Genomic DNA, 18202 nt, shown 5'->3' with positions numbered 1-18202 from the left:
AACGCACACAAGGTGCATTTCGAGATGGAACTCTAGGGAGCCCTATTCATCCCGTGGCTTTGTGCTGCAGAAGGTTTTTCTGAGTTGTAACACTATGCCGTCACCAGGTAAGCCGTGTGGCAATTTGATTTTGAAGGGAACTGCACAGATTTTACACAAAGTCTGTTGACAGATCTCGTGGAGCACTGCAGCATTCAAGTAAAGGTTCTATCAATCCTACTGTTGTTTTTCAAGGGGGTGGAAAACTCAAAAATTGCCTGAAGTGGTATCTCGAGTTTGTAACAAAAAACAACAAAAAAAAGATTTGTGCAGTGAAAAAGAATCGGCTTTAACAGACATTTTGTTGCCCATCCATCATTCCTGCTTAAAAGGGTGAAATTATATTAGCTGCTGCTGGATCACTGCAGGTGAGTTGTGCGGTAGCAAATCAGGACACCAGGTTTTTGACAAGGCAATATATGAACAGAAGCCTTAGGGGACCCGCAACGTTGATACAAAATGTCATCGCACAATTGTAAAACTAGCTCGCACTCTCTGAGCATAGAGACTTAGGGGGCATTAGGATTGTTGTTCAGCTTGATTCGGCTCATCCAAAAACTGCAAAGGTAAGGATACAGAATACAGAATACAAAACTTTATTTATTAAAACAAAACACAAACAGTGCCACAACATTGGCGTTTTCACAGGTCATAAGTGTGAACCATCTGCAGACTATCCTGGTTTGTCGACACGCTCGTGCGTTATCTTTATGGAATGCTGTTTGGGTGCATGCCTCTCAGTAGCTGTTCAACAAATCTATGTCCTCTGCAGTAAGAGATGATGAGGGTGAGCGTTTTATTGGAGGGCTTTTCTGTGAAGCACTGCATGTTCCTGGCTCCTGCTTCCTTTTTTTGACATTATTGCAGGGAGATTTCACTTGATGGTTAGTTGCGGAAGAAATCTGTCTCTCTGTTACGTGACTGTTTGTTGCCGGTCTGTAGAAATGTAGTTTCTCCCTGCTGGAAACCTCAACGTTCTCACCATTCAAGGGGGCTGCATTCAGAACGTCTCTGACGAACTTCTGCCTGCCAACTACAGAAAGAACCAAAATACACTCAAGCGTTTTGCGTGTGGAAATAATTGGCCGATTAAAATTGCAATGCGGCGGACTTACAAAAGCGAAGAGCCGCTGTCCGTGACTCTTCCATTTTCTTCTGTTTTGGCATTTGTGAGCCATTCGTTTCCCACTGATTAACAACCTGAAAATGAGTCGGATGTTAATTTATGACACTGCCTTCTTTCAACAATTGATGTAAATTTCTGCTAGTGTCTGAAAACATTTACCTGCTCTGCCCAACCCTCTGTTTTACATCCCGAGTGATCAAAGGCGTCCAATGGTTTCTCAGAATAAATTAGCCCCAACACGTTCCACATGGCTGTCTTCAATCCTGTGTTAATCTGGATGCATAAATTACATTTAGGTGTCAGGACCATAATAATAGGCTATAGTCAAAGGTTACATACAGCCCTTACTGCCTTACTTTCATATTGGTACCAGATGCATCGAGCTTGACAAGCTTTGGGAGGCATGTGACGTATCTGAGAGCCCTTTCTGAGAGGGGATTGTCTGTACATAAGAGAGAAAAAAACATATTTATATGCTTTAAATCTGGAGGCAGTAAATTTGTACCACAAGGAAGCCACTGACAGGAAACATCCAGAACTTGAAGGCAGTCCAGTCCTCTCCGCATCATCCGGATAGGTGCTGTGAGTCTTTGCAGGCCAGCATCAGACAGACTGTTGCCGCCGATGAAAAGCTGAACGAGGCTGCTGAGGAGGAAAGACGAAGCTGTGACATCTCTCTGAATTTCTTCTCACCTTATTTTAGGGATAGAATAGCCTTACTTTGCCAGTGACGTGGATGTCAGATGCTGGAATAGCTCATGGTCATCGCCCAGTTTGCAGCCAAACAAATCAAGAGACTTCAAACTGTGAAATGTTTTGATCTCATCCATCCGCTCATGCAAGAGGGGGAATCTGCAAAAATGAAAGAAGGACAAGAAGTACTGGTGTTTGTGGCAAATAAAAACAGAGAGAGAGAAAGCGGTTGTGGAGGAAGCATAATATGACCTACAAACCTATTTCTTAGACACAGAGATCTGAGCACCATTTCCCCATATGCGTCACTGAATAACTTCAGAGCTTTTGGTGAAATGTCTGGGTTTAAGAATACACGATTCTCCTCTGCTGCTACAAAAAGTCTGTCGCCGATTTGGTCTGGGAAGCCAACGAGAGAGTCCACATGGTGGATGTTGTCAGCAACAAACAACAGAGTTATGTCAAAGAGAGACTTCGAGGTGTATCTCAGACTTCCTTCTTCATTGTAGGTGAAGACAAAATGCTCTCTCCTCAGGACAAACGGATTTGTCCTTCTGCATGATGATGCTGGTTTTGGTTGTGCCAAAACTATGTCACCTACACGGCGAAGGTTGCCTCTTTCTCGGACATAAACTGCACTGTTGTCCATCACGAAAGTTTAATCGGCTAACACCTGAAGCATAAAAAGAACTTGGTGCCGCACACAAGATCGCTAATGAAGGTCGTTAGCTTAGCCAGATCCTCGAATAAAATTAAACAAAAGCGTTAATTTTGGCTTAATGATACTCGGATACCTTCCAGCGCCATGCTACACATTTTCGCCAAATTCTTTACTACCTGTATGTATTTTATTTTCAAGTAAATCGAGTTCCCTTCGGTAGCCCACAGTGCATGCACTGAGCTTTTTCAGCTAACTTCAAATTAAAAGTGTGATATTATTTCATGCTTGTTTACTGAAATGTGTGTATAATAACTGTATAAAAAGTTATTTAAGTAGCAATTATGTAAACAGAAAACAATTATAGAAATTATAATTGGTCCCACCCAGTACCGTCGAATATATTAAAGTTTAAAATAATGAAACCTTTACTTTGGAAATGTAAAACGGAAAAGGTCTTGTTTACATCCCCGTCACATCCTGTCTGAAGCTAACCAAGCTAACTGGAATGGAATGATTTTTATGCCTTTTAGTGGAAACTTTGGTAAGCCTGCATTTAAAGAAAACAGCAACGATTTGCTGGATTTTTTGAATACATGACCAGTACTTTTGATAGTTTTGTTAATGTTAATTTAATGATAAACAGTCACTGCTGCGGTTGTGATTGAGCTTCGAAGTTAGAACTTAGTAGCTAACTTAGCTTACTGAAAGTTTCCCTATTTTCTACATTTTCAAATGTTTGCAACCTGTTAATCTATGGAAACCTTGAATCTAATGGTATATTCTTTCCTAGGTGTCTCAGGTTAAGTTGTTGCCTCTGTAAGACTTTAAGCCTTCCGTTAAATTCTTCAGGGGCAAATAACGTTACTGAAAGTGAATGGCGTCGAGCAATGATCCTTTTCAATTTCGGGGTGAGTGTCATCAACAGTCTTTATTTTATTAGCTTGCTTTAAACTAGCTTCCATAAGAGTAGGGCTCAATTTGAAATTAATGAAAACGTATTTTGACATTTTACTGTCATTTCAACCGCAAAAAGAATAAAAAAAGATTATTAAATTTCTTTGAAACAAATATGTTCATTTTAAGTTTGATGTCAGCTAGACGCTGGCAGAGATATGTTTTCCCTCTGTGTCATATCAGCTCATTCTTTTAAATGTTTGTGAGCTCAGAATTTGCTGTAGTATTAAAAACATAATGCCATAGGATCTTGGCTGCTCAACAGCTCAGTGCCCTCTTTGTCAAATGTTTTCATCCTTAAGGGGTCAGCTGTTGTCATGGGTGACAGGTCACCGGCCAGTTTGGCATATGTATTTTTAACATAGAGCAATGCTGATGTAACACATCCAGAATGTGGTTTGGTTTTGTCTTGTTAAAAGAGGCTGGATGCTTTAAAAGCTATACACATCTTTCTTTAGCTTAAACGTGAAGTTCTGGATGCAGCGAGAAGCTGTGTATCATTACTTTGGTTTTCAGAAGTGCTTCCATATTGTGAACTAAAAAAGAATTTCCCAATTTTCCAGAATTTTAAACTGTATTCTTGAATTGTTGATGATTTTGGCCACAGTCCTTCACAGGTGTCTTTTTATCGCAAAAACTTTTCCAGTTTTTTGTTGCTCCTGACCTATTTTTCTTTTTAAATGTATTGCTGGCATCAAATACGTTATGAACTCGTGCTTTTAAAGAACTTTTAAGAATTTCTTATTTGATATTTTGTCTTTAAATTGCTTTTACTTAAATGTATTATCATTATTATGATTATAATTATGGTAATGATTATTGTATTTTTTTGCACACCGTTTTAATTTTTTTGGAAATTATATTGCTTATTTCTTACGCTTTCTGTCAGAATAACACTTTCTTTTAATGTTTTTTTCCTTTCACACATTCAATGTATTAGAATTTGAAGAAGCTGGCAATCTTTTGGAAGCCAATAAAGATGCAGTCACCATTAGCATTGGGGATGAAGAGCTAAGGCCCCAGAAGCAAAGAGCGGCTGGTTTCACTCCAGATGCCGATGACGAAGACTCACTGAACACTGATGACAAGGCAGAGGTCAGGCCAAGACTTTTACTCGGTGAAAAAAAATGATTACTTCTGATCAAATAATGTGTTGACTTATGTCATTTTCCCCTTGTTTGTTTCCATTAAAGCTTCTCTCTGGACAAAAGAAAGGAGCCCCTTTCTGGACATTTGACTACTATCAAAAGTTCTTTGATGTCGAGACCCATCATGTAATGCTTTTAAATCACGTTTACTACCTTTTGATTGCTATTGGAATGCTGTAAACTTAAACGTTGATGTGCTTAAAAATACTACTTTGTGGTTTCTAACGTTTCTTCAGGTGAAGGAGAGGATCATTGGATCAATGCTTCCATGGCCCAGAAAGAACTTCATTCAAGTTTACCTTCGTAAAAATCCCGATCTTTATGGTTAGCACTCGTATCATTTTAACATCAACGTCTTAATTTCTTATGCAGTTTTTGTTCTGGCAAACTATAAAACTGTTACTGTTCCGTACTGTCAGTCACTTTTGTAATATTTATAGAAACACATTTATGTTGTCAGGACCCTTCTGGATTTGCACCACTCTTGTGTTTGCCGTAGCCATCAGTGGGAACATATCCAACTTTCTGATCCATTTTGGCACACCAAACTATAAATACACCCCAGAGTTTCGTAAAGGTAAATACTTAACCGCTGACACTGACTTACTTCTAATGTGAGGGGAAAAGCATCCACAGAATTTGTCTTTAAATTCCTCTTGTTTTTCAGTTACCATAGCTGCTACGGCGATCTTCAGCTATGCCTGGTTGGTGCCTCTTTCCCTCTGGGGCTTTCTGCTGTGGAGAAGCAATAAGACCCTGAACTTGGTGTCGTACTCGTTTATGGAGATCGTCTGTGTGTACGGATATTCTCTGTCAATTTACATACCGGCAGTGGTAAGCCCTTTCAGTTTAATTTGAAAATAAATCCGGTAACAAATGATAACATTGACTGCTCTGCTACAAAATGCCTCTAGCTTCTTCTTTTACATAATTGTATCATCATCTGCTTTTAAAATTTGGCGATTTGTCGTTTTGCAATGAAAGAGTTGAACTGATTGTGTCATTTAGCAGCAAACTAATTGACTCAAAATGCATGTTATGCAATATATTTTCCTTTTTAATTTTCTAGGGGTGCATTTTTGCCGATATCACATAAGCAGATATTTTTTCACTAAAATTAACCCATTTCTGATGAAGATATATGATCATCAATCTTAAGCTGCAATCTATTGACATGCTATCATTTCAACTCTTATTGGGATTCCATACATTTACAGAGATACTGGGGGGGGGGGGTAACTTTAAGTTACTTTTAAAAACAAACTGTTTTGAGCAAAACTGTGGACTTAATCCTACTTTACCAACTTGGGATGATCCTCTCCCAGCAACTGGTCAGTTGCCAGTATTTCATTTCGAAGGCCATTATTGGCCAGTACACATAACATGTCGATAAATGTGTATCACTTATTTTTTTCCCCTGTATTATGAAAAGATTAAAAACATTGCTATAACTTGTAACGTTTCCATACAAGGTTTTGTGGATTCTCCCATTTGAGTGGCTGAGATGGTGCTCCATCGTGGTGGCGCTCTGCCTCTCTGGCTCCGTCCTGGTGATGACTTTCTGGCCTGCAGTCAGGGACGACCACCCCAAAGTGGTGATGGCAGTCGTGTCAGCCATTGTGTTGCTGAACGTCCTTCTGGCTGTAGGCTGTAAGGTAATACTACTCTCTAACTAAATTTTATTTTTAATTTTTAATTTAGTGATACGGAAACAAAATCGGAATGAAGAAATAAGATCCAACGTCCGGCTTTGGCACACTGCCTCTGTTCTGTCCATATTAGTGTAGATAAGAATGATTGACTCATTCTAATTTGTCCTCAGAGAAGCTGGATCAAAGCCTGGCCATGCTGAGATCACTATGTCAATCAGAGTGTACATCACACTTTCTCCCTGTATGTTTCTGGGAAATGAATATACCTGATAGTATCAAGTTAATTTCCTTCCAGAGACTCTTCAATGGAAACTTTGCTCATGTTTGCTTACTGGTGTGAGAGTGAGCTGTTAGTGCAGTTCTTAATGTGAATACTGTATCCTTGTAATAGGTTTACAAACTACAGCAAATCTGTGTTTAGATTAAGATTAATGGGTTGCAGGAATGCTGCATTCTCTTCTGTATCACTGAACATTTTCTGCACACTCATTCAGAGATTAGCTTTAGATATGAACTGATTAGTTGTTTCTCTAAACATCCCTCAACCATCAAGGCTTCTTCTCAGTTTTTTCTTTTGTCTTATTTGTTTGCAGATGTATTTCTTTAGCAGCCCACAACCACCAGTAAGCAGTTCTCTTGCACCTGTGGCGAACAAGACAACGTCATCGACATGAAAGCCTTGCATTGTCCGCAGGTAAACAATGGTGACAAAGCGCTTAAAGACGTGATCACATTTTACACACGCTAATAACCTGAGACGTGTACTGCAGTCCTACACTTAACACTTAAAAATACTTGTTTCTCCATCCGTTACATCAGTTAAAGTCTGCATTGATCGCCCATTTTTCTCTGGCTTTGGCTCAAGTGTGTGCTTTGTTGACCTGCTCTAGTCGAGCATCTGACACCAGATCCCCTGTTCGTGCTTTATCTTCCCCAAACCAAGCATTATTGTTTTTCTTTCTTTCTTTCTTTTTTTTAATTGTAGGTTCTCCTGTTGCCGTATTCGAGAGACTCGGGTTGCTGCGTTGATGAAGTCATGGGACGTCTGGATTTCACCCGCACTCGGACATTCCGGCTTAACACCTGTAAAAACCAGCTTGCACACTTGTTGCAGCAGCGTGACCCCTGAAAATGAACACTGGTACCAAGTATGTCGTTTCTAATGGGATGGGTTCTAAACTTGCTTAAAGTTAAACAGGGTATGGTATTACCCAGCACACAAGATCTGTTGTAGTTTTAAGCTTTATGGCGCTTATGTTAAAGCATTTGGATAACCAGTTTGTGCATCAATGGTATACATCAGTGAAATTTTGTTTATGCATTTATTTTCTATATACCTTTAATGGGAAGTGGCGGGTGTATTTTGTGTACAGAATGACATGTATTAACGGTTACTGGTGATGATGAGATACTCTTAAAATAAAGGTGTTTTTTTCTTCTCTTTTTTTATTGGTCAAGTGCCGTCAAAATGGTGCCAAAGGTTCATCTTAAATTTTCAGGGGATTCTGTACACATTTCTGATTTATACAAACAACTGATTTGTTGTTTGTATGACAAATAGCTTGTAATATGTAATATCCAAGGTCCATCATCAGTTAGGGTTAGGGTTAGAGAAATGAAATCATTATTGTGGCACACATTTTTATTCATGAAATAATTTCTACTTTTAAATGTTGTCATTTAAGTCTATATCAAACCTGGGAAGATGAGTCTAAGAAATTTAATAAAGTTTTTTTTTTTTCTGGTCCAAAAAAAGTGTTTGTCGTTCATCCAACTGAAAATGTCTGCTGTCTGGCCGAATTCATCACACAGTAAATTGTTAAAAAAAAACTTTGCGATTGCTTTTTTTCTTTATACTTTTTGTTTTTTTTTCTTTGATACGCCTAACTTTAACTTTTTGGGCTTGACAACCTTAACAAACTTAAATCACCCCAGCTCTCTCACATGTCAGCAACGTGACTCTTCTACCAGCTCCCGTCAACATTAAAGCCTGCCAGCCCCTTTCAACAGTTAGATATTTTAAATAATTTAAGGGAGAGCTGGTAACCAAAACTTCAACATTTCAAAGAGAGCTTCTAACTTTAGAAGGGAACACTTGGCTCCTGCTGCTGCTTTTCCAACTCATGCATCTTAACTGTGTGTGTGTGTGTGTGTGTGTGCGGTTGAACAGTCCGATAGAATCTAGTGTATCTCAGTTTTGATGCACACATCACCTGCAGTGGAAAATGTTGCATGCTGTATGCGACCACACGCAGGCACGCACCATGTGATCTGCACTTTACATGCGAAGGACCTCCATCAAGAGTGTTTATTTTCAGTCATTAGGAGTTGTAAAGTTCTTAGATTAATTAACAAAAGAGGGGGAAAAAATTGGGTCACTTGAAACGGTGTCAAAAGGACTGTGGCGCCCTAATTAATGGTCATTCTAGCCCCAGCTTTGAGTTACACTGGAGCTGCCAGTCTAACAGATAACCCTAAGAGAGGAATGTCACCGGCCTCACTCTTCGAGATGCAGGCAGCTACTCGTGTTTAAAAACTATTTCATTGTATTCTAATCTCTATTTTTTTCCTCTTTTTTTTCCAAAGGGAATGCCTTTTTATTTTGTCCTCATATTGTAATTTTGACACCTTTCCACAGGATGGCTACCTTAAGTGGCAAAGGCGAAAAAATGTCCAAAATTGAGACACTAAAACTTTTGGAGAACTGCAGAAAGGAAAGAGATGATGCCCTGCACAGAGAAAGTGTTCTCAAAGAGAAACTCAGGCAGAATGAGACCAGGATGCGTTCCACCGAGGCTCTGAAACACAAACTAAAGACCTTGACAATGGACAACAAGGAGCTGAGGAAGCAGGTGAAGACCCTTCGGACTGAAATTGGACTTGAGAGTAGCCCTAAGTTCAACGGAAAGACCACCAAGGACATAATCAATGACTTCCATGAAAAGGAGCGAGAGTGCAGTTCCCTGGTAGAGAAGGCTGGGAAGCTGAGTCTGACCATTGATGAACTGACATCAGAGTTGGCAAATACAGTCACTTCTAAAACACTTTTAGAGGACAAAGTGCAGACATTACAGCAAAATCTCAAGGATATGACACATAATCAACGGCGTCTACTGAAGTTGTGGGACGATAGGAAAGGCCAGAGGGAGCTGCTTGCCCTCCCCGCAATTAACCAAAAACCTGGACAGAAACCATATGTTCATAAAGCAGTTCAAACTGACATGTCCATCAGCTCATCCCAAATGCTTCCAGGCAACGCTTTTGAAACCAAGGAGTTTTCTCGGGACAATGACAAAAATGGTGTTGTGGATAAACACAGTTTTCCATCTTATGGAAATGGTTTTCATCACGACAAAAAGGCTTTCGTGCATGACGAGCCTAAAGGAATTCAAAATTGACTCCCTGAATTACAGCCAGTAGCCTAACAGTCTGCATCGAGAAAGAAAGCAGAAACGGCAAATAATTCTATTTTTACTAAATATAACTGTCAGAAAAACACGTAATGTAAACTACAAATTTAATATTTTAAAAGCTGATTTAGGCTATAGCTTGTCTTGGTGCCTTGTGCAATTCAGTTTCTAAAATATTTGTTAGCTTATTATAGCTGACTAAATTTACAGAAACCAGCTTTTATAAATGATATTTAATTATTTTAATTATTATTATTTTAATGTTCAGGTTTAAACAAAAACCCTGTGAATGTAAAACATTGGAAACAGGCAGGAAGATGGACAGCCTTCAATCAGGGTCCTTCAAAGGTCCGCGTGTGGCGCGATATGGGAAATTTAGGGTAAATACTTTGACAGCCTCAGAGCTGAGGACTTTATTATCGTCAAGTTGGTCTCTTTTGGGATTAATAACATGTTTTCAACGGAGACAAGCTGTTGGTTTATCCGGAAGGTGAGTAATTTTACTTTTGAAAGCAGTTCGTCTTTTATAGAGTCACAAAAATGTTTAGCATGTAGCATGCTAACTTTAACTCATTTTGTTTTTGCTAGCTTGTGAGGGCAGCTAACGATTCAGATCTTTAAATATATATATTTTAAATTAAGTATGAACAGAACAACAATATGAACTTTGCGTAAAACGGCAGGAACAAGAAGTGAGTAGGAATTGTTTAGATTAAAGTAACCCGTATGAGTAAAAAAATAAATGATCCCTCCAAAATGAAAATTACTTCACAATGGCCATTAAAACACAAGATCTTAGACAGTATGCATAATTTAATAATCCTCCGGGGGAAGAAAAGTGTGTATGTGAATATTAAGACTGTTTTCGTCGCGGCTACCACTTTATGAACATGCACATTTCGAAATTGGACATCATTTGCCATAATTGTTACCAAGGAGTAGTAAACAAATTAATGGGTCCATTGTAAATTAAACATTTAAAACAATTAAACATGACAATCAGGGTTTTTTTTTTTTCTCTAATAATGACCGCTCTGTTTAGGTAATTTGCTGGAGAGCTGCAGCGAGCATTGCTTGGGCTGTCCTGTTGTTGCCACCAACCACAGCAGTTTTTGTGATCCTTAGCAAGTTCAGTCTTCTCCATCCCATCCAGACGATAACAGGTCAGTCACCACATTCGTTGTGATGCTTCGCTGCTAAAAGCTGTGGGAAGGTTTGTATAAAGTTCCTCTTCTTTTTTAACTCCAGAATGCCTGTGTCTGCTGACGAGTGCCAGTACAATTTTCTCCTTCATTTTGCTTGGTGGAGTGATCATCATAGTTGGTTTCCTGATCTTGGAGTATCACACAGGTGAGGGTCAGAAGATGCTGTGTAAAGTCCAAATTTCCATGTGAACCTTATTTTTAATGTTGTTTGTTTTGACGTCATTTTGTGTTTAGCAAAATTTAAAAATGGGATCAGTTATGAATGAGTTGTTTCAAGCTATGGCTTTATAAGATGTCTCCAAGTATGTAGGAGAGAAACATTTATTCTTAATCACATGATTAGAGAAAAAAATCAAAGCTCATTACTTTATTAACATGTAAGTAAAATGACAAAACACTGTTTTGCACCAATTTAACCTTTGACATTCAACCCTTTTTTTTTTTTTTTTTACATTGCTTGATTGCAGTCCATGAATTGGCACGATAAACATACTGCTGAAAATGGTTCCATTTCCATTAACTGTCAGTTTACTGGTGCATTCCTCTGATTTAAAAAAAATTGCAAATGGTTCAGTTGTTGTTGTAACTTGACTCTTTTTTTCTCTATCTTTAGTCATCCCCACTATTGCCTGCTCAAAAATGGCATTGTTTGGTCAGCTGCTCCACCCTCACCAGTTTGTCAACTCCCTGGCCCACAGCCTCATGGGTATAATCGTCGGCTGGTGTTGTGCGGTCACTATTGGTTATAGATATGAGACGCTCGGCTACACATGTACACAGAGTGACAGGTAAGCAGCTTCTGCACCAAACTTTCCTGTTCAGCATTACACATTTCATTCATTGTTAAACTGCTTCAATGTGTTTCCCACTCTGACAGTTACCCTCAGATGTGTCTAAATGAGCACCATCTCGTCTTTCTGCTGGCGGGAGCCTTTGTTGGATTCTCTTATAGTCTCGTGGGAGTGATACACAACATGAATTATGTCTCCTTCCATAGTATTCAGGTACTTGATGGGGGTTTAGTCATTTATCTGGCTCAAAGAAAATGCTAAAATCTGTCTGAATAGTATTTTATCCAATGCCTCAACAATGTCAACATTCATCTAGAAGAATCTGAAAGAACCCACCTTGACTTATTTAGTATAGATTATTAACCCAATCTATATAAAGCACAGTGATTAGCTTTCTGCTTTACATTTATTGTTGCACATCTCTTACTATTTCCCCAGCAATACAAATACCTTCGCTTCAAGGGATCCCTGCCTTTGGTGGTGAAGTGCAGCTCCGCTCAAGCATTTTACTCTGTCAGGAACTTTATAGTTTTATATTACTTTCTGGGTAAGATACTTTTGTTTATGAAGGAAATGTCTGCTGGAAGAACAAAAAAAACATTTAACATTTATATCCAATAGGCCCAGGATGTCTCTGTCATTAATTGTTCATTAGAATAATTTACATCTGTTTTTATCTTGCTTCTCTTCCTTTGCTGTGTTTTGCTGAGTTGCTGTGACATGTTTTACTTGACATTCACAGGATACATTCCAAGAACATGGATCTGTAAAACACTGAATCTTCATGTGGACAGGTTTGTGAAGTTGGATCATACCTTGTTAAAAATGCTTCTAGATGTTTTTTGCCTTCTGGAGCCGTGGACCTTTTTTTTTTTTTCCGCATTGAGGTAAAAAAATAAAAAAATTCTTTCTGTGTGATCCTCCTCTGCAGTGCCATCCATCCTCTCGACAGTATCGCTGGACTGCTGGACCTCTCCCTGCTCTACCACCTCTGGATCAGTGCCACCTTCCTCCTCTTCACATGGTACATCACACTGCTGCTCTTTAGGATCTTTGTCACTGAGGTATGTTTTTTTTTTTTTTTTTTTTGACTCTTCTTTAAACTTTTACAACTAAAACGACATTTTTCTAATGTTAACTTGTAATAAATGACTCCATTTAGATTTTCTTGTTGTTATTTCAACTTGAATAAAGCAGTGATCATTGGAAAGATGACGACCACAGTAAAATAACTAAATAAGTTATTGTGATATTGGGTCATCGCTGAGAGAACATCTGTCTGCTTTTTAATCATCCTCAGACAGTAGGGGGCAGCAGTGTCGACAGTTTCATTGTACTGAAAATGGACATCATCTTCAGTAATCTAATATAACAAAATAAAATGGATTTCATGAATGTCCTCCTCAGGTGTACAGTTTTCCCGTGATGTCATCTTTTACTGAAGATGCCCACCAGTGTCTTCCTAAAGTTCTTATTGAGAAGCAGCCAATGATATTAAAGGTATGTATCACTTAAAATGCAGATTCCTTTTTATTTTATTTTTTTACCACACTGAATATCAGATTTGAATGTTGTGCCTTTTGCTTTTTTCCCCCAACTATCAGTTCCTAGCTCTGAAGGACTTGGCTCTTTTGTCTCAGCATTCTCCATCACGGCGCAGTGAAGTCTTGAGCCTGAGCCAGCCAGGTATGTTACGTATTCTAAACTCTACTGTTTCTTATTTTCTTTTGTTTAATGTTATTTTCCCCAACACGTATGGATTTATTAACATTAATATCTTTATTTTTTGCATTCATGCCTTCCCAGGAGGACATCCACATAACTGGAATGCCATTAGTAAAGAGTGTCTGTCTCTTCTGGCCGATCTGACCCAGAGACTTGTGGCCTATCATGAAACTGTAGCGACCAATGGCAGGGCCAAATCGATGTCAAGTGGCAGTGAAAAGAAGACTTCATCTGAGACATCAAGTACATTGTTGTAAATAAGTGGTTCATATGTGTGAAGACTTGTGGATCACTCTGTCGCACAGAATTAGTCATTTTTCATTTTCATGTTGCCCACAGGTACAGAAGAGCTGATGAGTCCAAGGCCTGCTTTCCTAATGAAAACTCCAGCTTCGGTCTTTGCCCGTTCCTTCGTTGGAGGCCTGCAGAGCCCTCTGACGGCACCATTCACCCCTGACCTGGACAGCCCCTTTGCGTCCCCTGCTCTGCGACGCCTCACAGCTCCAGCGGATCAAGGCTCACCGTGGTATGGCACAGTGCAGAGCCCCCACATCATGCGGAGAGCACCAAAACTCTGGTCAACCTCCACAGGTGAGAGGACGATGATGGAATCTATGGGGTCACCCAGTTGGCAAATTAATTAAATTTTCTTTGTTCTGTTTATTAATGGTCTGAATCTAATGCTTTACTTTATATAACTTTTGAAGTGTTTTTTTTTTTCGTTTTTTTTTACATTTATCATACTTCTGTCTCTTTTCAGATTCGCAGGTCAATGGTAGCCCCGAGCCTTCCCCAGCCACGGTTCCCAGTCCCAAGCAAGAATCCTCCAAACCAAGTTTTCTGTCTCAGTTTCTCCGGAACAGAAAAGAACAGGTACTGAAACCTTGTCACAGAGAAGTTATAAGACTGACTGACTGACTGACTGACTGCTCTTGAGACATGAGGCTTTTCACACTTATGAATAACATAACAGAAGTCAAACAAAATAGTACTTTTGTTGCTTTCCAAACACAACAATCAGGCCTTCGCTGCTGTGAAAATGGACAGAGCTGTTTTTTTTTTATTTATATTTAGGCCCCGCCTGTCACCTCCATCATGGCTTAAAGGGATAGTTCGGGATATTTGACATGAATCTGTATGGCATCACCATAACCAGTGTCGTGCATTCAAACTGACTTACCCCCGACAGTGTCCTGTGAGCCGAGTTCTTGTCCAGTGTTGGTCAAGGCGAAAGTAGTCCGGCTTGTTTGCTGGGGTCAAGAAATTAGCGCGTTTTTCTTCCCAAAACAGTACGTGTGCTAAAGAGTGATTTATTTCATCACAAAAACCGAAGCCGGCAAAAGTCACTCCTCGTTATCACTTGGGCCCTATACTGTCTCTCATTGTGTATCAGTGCGCACGTCATTCTGACCGCGAGCTGTGCGCACGAGTCGATTCACTTTGTTTACTGCTCGGGAAGATGTCTGACTACGAGAGCGACGAGGAACATATTGACTTCCGTTTAGAGCCAAGGGGGTATCTTTATGAACCCGTTTATACTGAGGAGGAAGTTTGCCAAATGGACTTAGATCGGGCAGAAAGAGAGAGGGTGGACAGAGAAGTGATGGAAACAGAAGCTGGAGCCACTGCTGGAGCTGCGATACCCAGGGTGGCCGACAAATCCTGGTGCACTTGTTTGAAGTGCGAAGTAATGCAGACAGAGGTGGAATGTTACTGCTGCCACGAGTGGGATTTAGTTATGCCCCAGATACAAAACCTTTCCATAGATGAGGATGTCGGCGGCCGCGGGACAGCTGCTGCCTGCATAACAAATAACGGTGACTTCCCTGCACTCCTGAATGCAGGCGTCTTGAGAACTTTTTTCCATGTTCCCAAGATCAACTGGAAGAGGCGTCCCAGACCAGCTGGACCTGATGGCCAGTTGTCTGCAGAGTAAGTGTTGAGCACTGCCAAAGAACAGAAAGACTCGTGCGCACAGCTCGCGGTCAGAATGACGTGCGCACTGATACACAATGAGAGACAGTAGGGCCCAAGTGATAACGAGGAGTGACTTTTGCCGGCTTCGGTTTTTGTGATGAAATAAATCACTCTTTAGCACACGTACTGTTTTGGGAAGAAAAACGCGCTAATTTCTTGACCCCAGCAAACAAGCCGGACTACTTTCGCCTTGACCAACACTGGACAAGAACTCGGCTCACAGGACACTGTCGGGGGTAAGTCAGTTTGAATGCACGACACTGGTTATGGTGATGCCATACAGATTCATGTCAAATATCCCGAACTATCCCTTTAAGAAAGGCAGAGATGGCTACAAGGTGATGCAGGAAGACCGCGAATGAAATTCTGAACTCAGATTCTCAACAAAAAAAATCTAATTTAAAAAGTGTCTGATATGGAGACTGGTTACATTTCTACCAGAGCTCTCATCTGCCTTTGTTCTGTTGGGAATGTGCATCATCCTTATGAGAGGATCTTAGACCAAGGTTAAGTGTGAAAAGCCTCTTTTTGTGTTCATTATCATAACTTCTCGTTTAATTGTCTCGTTCAGGTTAAAAATTTCTTGGCAAAGCGGGGGCTGATAATGTATTTGTTTAACAAGGTAAGGATGTGTGTTGCTTGTGCATGAACACCGAGGGGCTCCTGCATGCTTTGGTCTGACTAAGTAGATTTTCATTTGGTCTAAACATCTGTCATCCTAATATGCAGCCATCACTGATTTAACTCCTTTTTTCCGGGTCTAATTGTGAGGGCATTACTAATGTAGCTTTTTTCCATTCATCTCACTAACAGTGAACTTTACAACTGGTAATTACCTTAAAAGTTTGAATTAAGGATTATTCTTATTATGAAATTATTCTAAAACCATTGCAAACCAAATTTATCAGAACGTTATCAGACCCAAATATCATAACTATACTACTACGCTGCGACTATATAACTATATTTGCTGTAGAAACTAGTTTAGTGTGCTTTACTTCCTGAGGTGTGTGTATTCCTTTATTAACAGCTGCATGTTGTAGCGTAGTCTCACTGACTTGCCCACTTTACAACTTCCTACTACTCTGAATCCGTTTTTGTCTTTTCAAGAGAACTCACAGTCGCTAACATTGTGTCCTTCAGCTTCCAGAAGCCTCCAGTCAGGCTCTCTTTGCTGACAGTCAGGCTCATATCTGGGCTTTGGAAGGTAGGAAGAGATGGTGACTATTTTCATTTGGATTGGATACCACCTCTTGAGCCATCTTTCAATTTTTAATTTTTTTTCCTCTTATATCCACCTTGCAGGGCTGTCTTACCTTGTTCAAGCCTCCTTCTCAGAAGACCAGTTTGGGGTCGTGCAGACTACATTACCCAGCATTCTCTGCTCCATGCTGCTCTTACAAGAGGCAAGTTGTTACAATTTACCGTACACACTCCGTACACGTACTGATTTGAAACTCGTTGCTTGGTAAATGCACAAAATGATCGATGCTCTTTTATGGCTTGGCGATATAAACCACAATTCATATCCCTGTATTTTTAGACTGAATGGCAAAAGCAAAGTGTTCAGTTTAAACCTTGACTGACTTCTCTCTGTTCAGGATTGCATAACATTTGGTGCAGTGAAATGCATGTTCTCAGATGACTGTAACCGATCATCATGTGTACACATTTTAAAACAACAATCTGCTCATCTTCAGGCTGTAGATCGACACTTCAAGCTGCCTCATGCCTCCAGTAAGCCCGTCAGGTCGGCGAGCAGCATGGGAGACTCCACCTACAAAACCCTGCGCTTTGCTCTCAGGGTCACACTCAAAACTGCCATTTACAGGATAACAACCACTTTTGGAGATCACTTAAAGTAAGTCAGCCTGTGATTCATTATTTTTTACATCATTTAAAAAAAAATAATAATAATTAAAAAAAAAAAATGGAGGGATTCTCATCTGAATATACAAACTTTGTTTCTGTTCAATCCTCAGTGCTGTTCAGATGTCTGCAGAGCACCGGAAAAGATTGCAGCAGTTTTTGGAGTACAAAGACTAACTCTCCTTACGTGGCTCCTGTGCCTTGAGTTTCTTATGAGTGTGATGTGTGTGTGATGTGATGTGTGTGTGTATGCGAAAACATCAGCTTTAGAGAAGCAACAATCAAAACTCCATGATGGTTAGTGCCTCTCTTCATATTTATGTCTACACTGTCATGGTGGATTGTGTTCACCAGGCTGCATCACGTCTCACATTCATGAAGTGCGAGCAGAAAGTCCAGCTGATGCATCAGGGGACCGTTGTGTCCGGTGTTTAGGAGACAGTATATCTTCATGTCTAAGAAGCTTCTTCCAAAATACTTTGCTTTCAAGAAAATCTGATGAAATAAACAAACGGAACTTTCCTTTTTTTTTTTTTTTTTTAAGTCGGAATGAGCTGGAAAGGGCTATTTGTGCTGCATTTTCTGCTGGTTTCCTCTTTCAGCTGCTGTCTTTTTTTCTTTTTGTCATATTTTGTTTGAGACCAGTGTTGACAAAGAAGCTACACAGGTGCCTAAAATGTGTTCTGAAGATGTGTTTTCATAGATCTGGTTTTGCTCTGAGCACCGACTCAGCTGTGTGTGTCAGCTCAGCGAACACACGTCGGTCACATTTACAGATTAGACATCTGTGTTTGTACACATTGACTGTTTGTGTTGGTTGGATTTGTTTTTGTGAGAAGAGGCTGGTTACAAGTGTGAGTAAATGTTTGACTGCCAGTATGAGTTTGATTCCAACCTCAAAGATGAATAAAATAAACATTTCAAGAAAGTCTCAGGGTTGTATGATTACCCA

General features: G+C 39.9%; 4 protein-coding genes across 8 annotated transcripts; 3 read left to right on the top strand and 1 right to left on the bottom strand.

The window, feature by feature from the left end:
- Window positions 1-619: 619 nt before the first annotated feature.
- Window positions 620-2776, bottom strand: lrrc42 (leucine rich repeat containing 42). Of its 4 annotated transcripts, none has more exons than XM_075482222.1 (7): window positions 2119-2774; window positions 1886-2017; window positions 1689-1807; window positions 1522-1607; window positions 1325-1438; window positions 1155-1239; window positions 620-1072 (listed from the first exon to the last, which is right to left on the bottom strand). In XM_075482222.1, exons 1-7 carry the CDS (start codon window positions 2505-2507, stop codon window positions 777-779), a joined length of 1221 nt encoding a protein of 406 aa, XP_075338337.1. In that variant the 5' UTR covers window positions 2508-2774; the 3' UTR covers window positions 620-776. The 4 variants fall into 4 exon arrangements, with proteins under 4 accessions (XP_075338337.1, XP_075338336.1, XP_075338335.1 ...); XM_075482221.1 differs by having other exon boundaries at window positions 1689-1810; window positions 2119-2773; XM_075482220.1 differs by having other exon boundaries at window positions 1522-1807; window positions 2119-2776.
- A 178-nt stretch (window positions 2777-2954) lies between these two features.
- yipf1 (Yip1 domain family, member 1) lies at window positions 2955-8066 on the top strand. The gene is made up of 10 exons (XM_075482217.1): window positions 2955-3060; window positions 3310-3427; window positions 4414-4568; window positions 4667-4747; window positions 4858-4945; window positions 5082-5198; window positions 5289-5455; window positions 6094-6276; window positions 6867-6967; window positions 7259-8066. Exons 2-9 carry the CDS (start codon window positions 3394-3396, stop codon window positions 6945-6947), a joined length of 906 nt encoding a protein of 301 aa, XP_075338332.1. The 5' UTR covers window positions 2955-3060; window positions 3310-3393; the 3' UTR covers window positions 6948-6967; window positions 7259-8066.
- An 846-nt stretch (window positions 8067-8912) lies between these two features.
- LOC142398966 (uncharacterized) lies at window positions 8913-9671 on the top strand. Its single transcript, XM_075483255.1, has one exon. The coding sequence runs from the start codon at window positions 8913-8915 to the stop codon at window positions 9669-9671; it is 759 nt and encodes a 252-aa protein (XP_075339370.1).
- A 364-nt stretch (window positions 9672-10035) lies between these two features.
- ndc1 (NDC1 transmembrane nucleoporin) lies at window positions 10036-18179 on the top strand. Of its 2 annotated transcripts, XM_075482215.1 has the most exons (18): window positions 10036-10173; window positions 10726-10846; window positions 10932-11033; window positions 11502-11676; window positions 11766-11892; window positions 12118-12226; window positions 12422-12473; window positions 12611-12743; window positions 13087-13179; window positions 13284-13365; window positions 13486-13647; window positions 13744-13995; window positions 14165-14277; window positions 15953-16003; window positions 16525-16588; window positions 16687-16787; window positions 17082-17242; window positions 17364-18179. In XM_075482215.1, exons 1-18 carry the CDS (start codon window positions 10135-10137, stop codon window positions 17425-17427), a joined length of 2001 nt encoding a protein of 666 aa, XP_075338330.1. In that variant the 5' UTR covers window positions 10036-10134; the 3' UTR covers window positions 17428-18179. The 2 variants fall into 2 exon arrangements, with proteins under 2 accessions (XP_075338330.1, XP_075338331.1); XM_075482216.1 differs by lacking the exon at window positions 15953-16003.
- The last annotated feature ends 23 nt before the right edge of the window (window positions 18180-18202 follow it).

The sequence above is a fragment of the Odontesthes bonariensis genome, chromosome 14, assembly GCF_027942865.1.
Source record: "Odontesthes bonariensis isolate fOdoBon6 chromosome 14, fOdoBon6.hap1, whole genome shotgun sequence".
NCBI classification, from domain to species: Eukaryota; Metazoa; Chordata; class Actinopteri; order Atheriniformes; family Atherinopsidae; genus Odontesthes; species Odontesthes bonariensis.
The sequence above is the reverse complement of the archived record's forward strand: the minus strand, read 5'-3'. Positions and strand labels throughout refer to the sequence as shown.

Bases quoted from the DNA above. Each gene is read 5' to 3' on its own strand.
- lrrc42 (XM_075482219.1), bottom strand. From the start codon at position 2,507: ATGGACAACAGTGCAGTTTATGTCCGAGAAAGAGGCAACCTTCGCCGT. The intron at 1,811-1,885 runs GTAAGGCTATTC...TTTCCTCCTCAG, and splicing joins ACATCCACGTCACTGGCAAA to CAGCCTCGTTCAGCTTTTCA. The intron at 1,439-1,521 runs GTAAGGCAGTAA...TTATGCATCCAG, and splicing joins CATCTGGTACCAATATGAAA to ATTAACACAGGATTGAAGAC.
- yipf1 (XM_075482217.1), top strand. From the start codon at position 3,394: ATGGCGTCGAGCAATGATCCTTTTCAATTTCGGG. The intron at 4,569-4,666 runs GTCAGGCCAAGA...TTTCCATTAAAG, and splicing joins ACACTGATGACAAGGCAGAG to CTTCTCTCTGGACAAAAGAA. The intron at 6,277-6,866 runs GTAATACTACTC...ATTTGTTTGCAG, and splicing joins TTCTGGCTGTAGGCTGTAAG to ATGTATTTCTTTAGCAGCCC.
- LOC142398966 (XM_075483255.1), top strand. From the start codon at position 8,913: ATGGCTACCTTAAGTGGCAAAGGCGAAAAAATGTCCAAAATTGAGACA.
- ndc1 (XM_075482215.1), top strand. From the start codon at position 10,135: ATGTTTTCAACGGAGACAAGCTGTTGGTTTATCCGGAAG. The intron at 10,847-10,931 runs GTCAGTCACCAC...TTTTAACTCCAG, and splicing joins TCCCATCCAGACGATAACAG to AATGCCTGTGTCTGCTGACG. The intron at 12,227-12,421 runs GTAAGATACTTT...TGACATTCACAG, and splicing joins AGTTTTATATTACTTTCTGG to GATACATTCCAAGAACATGG.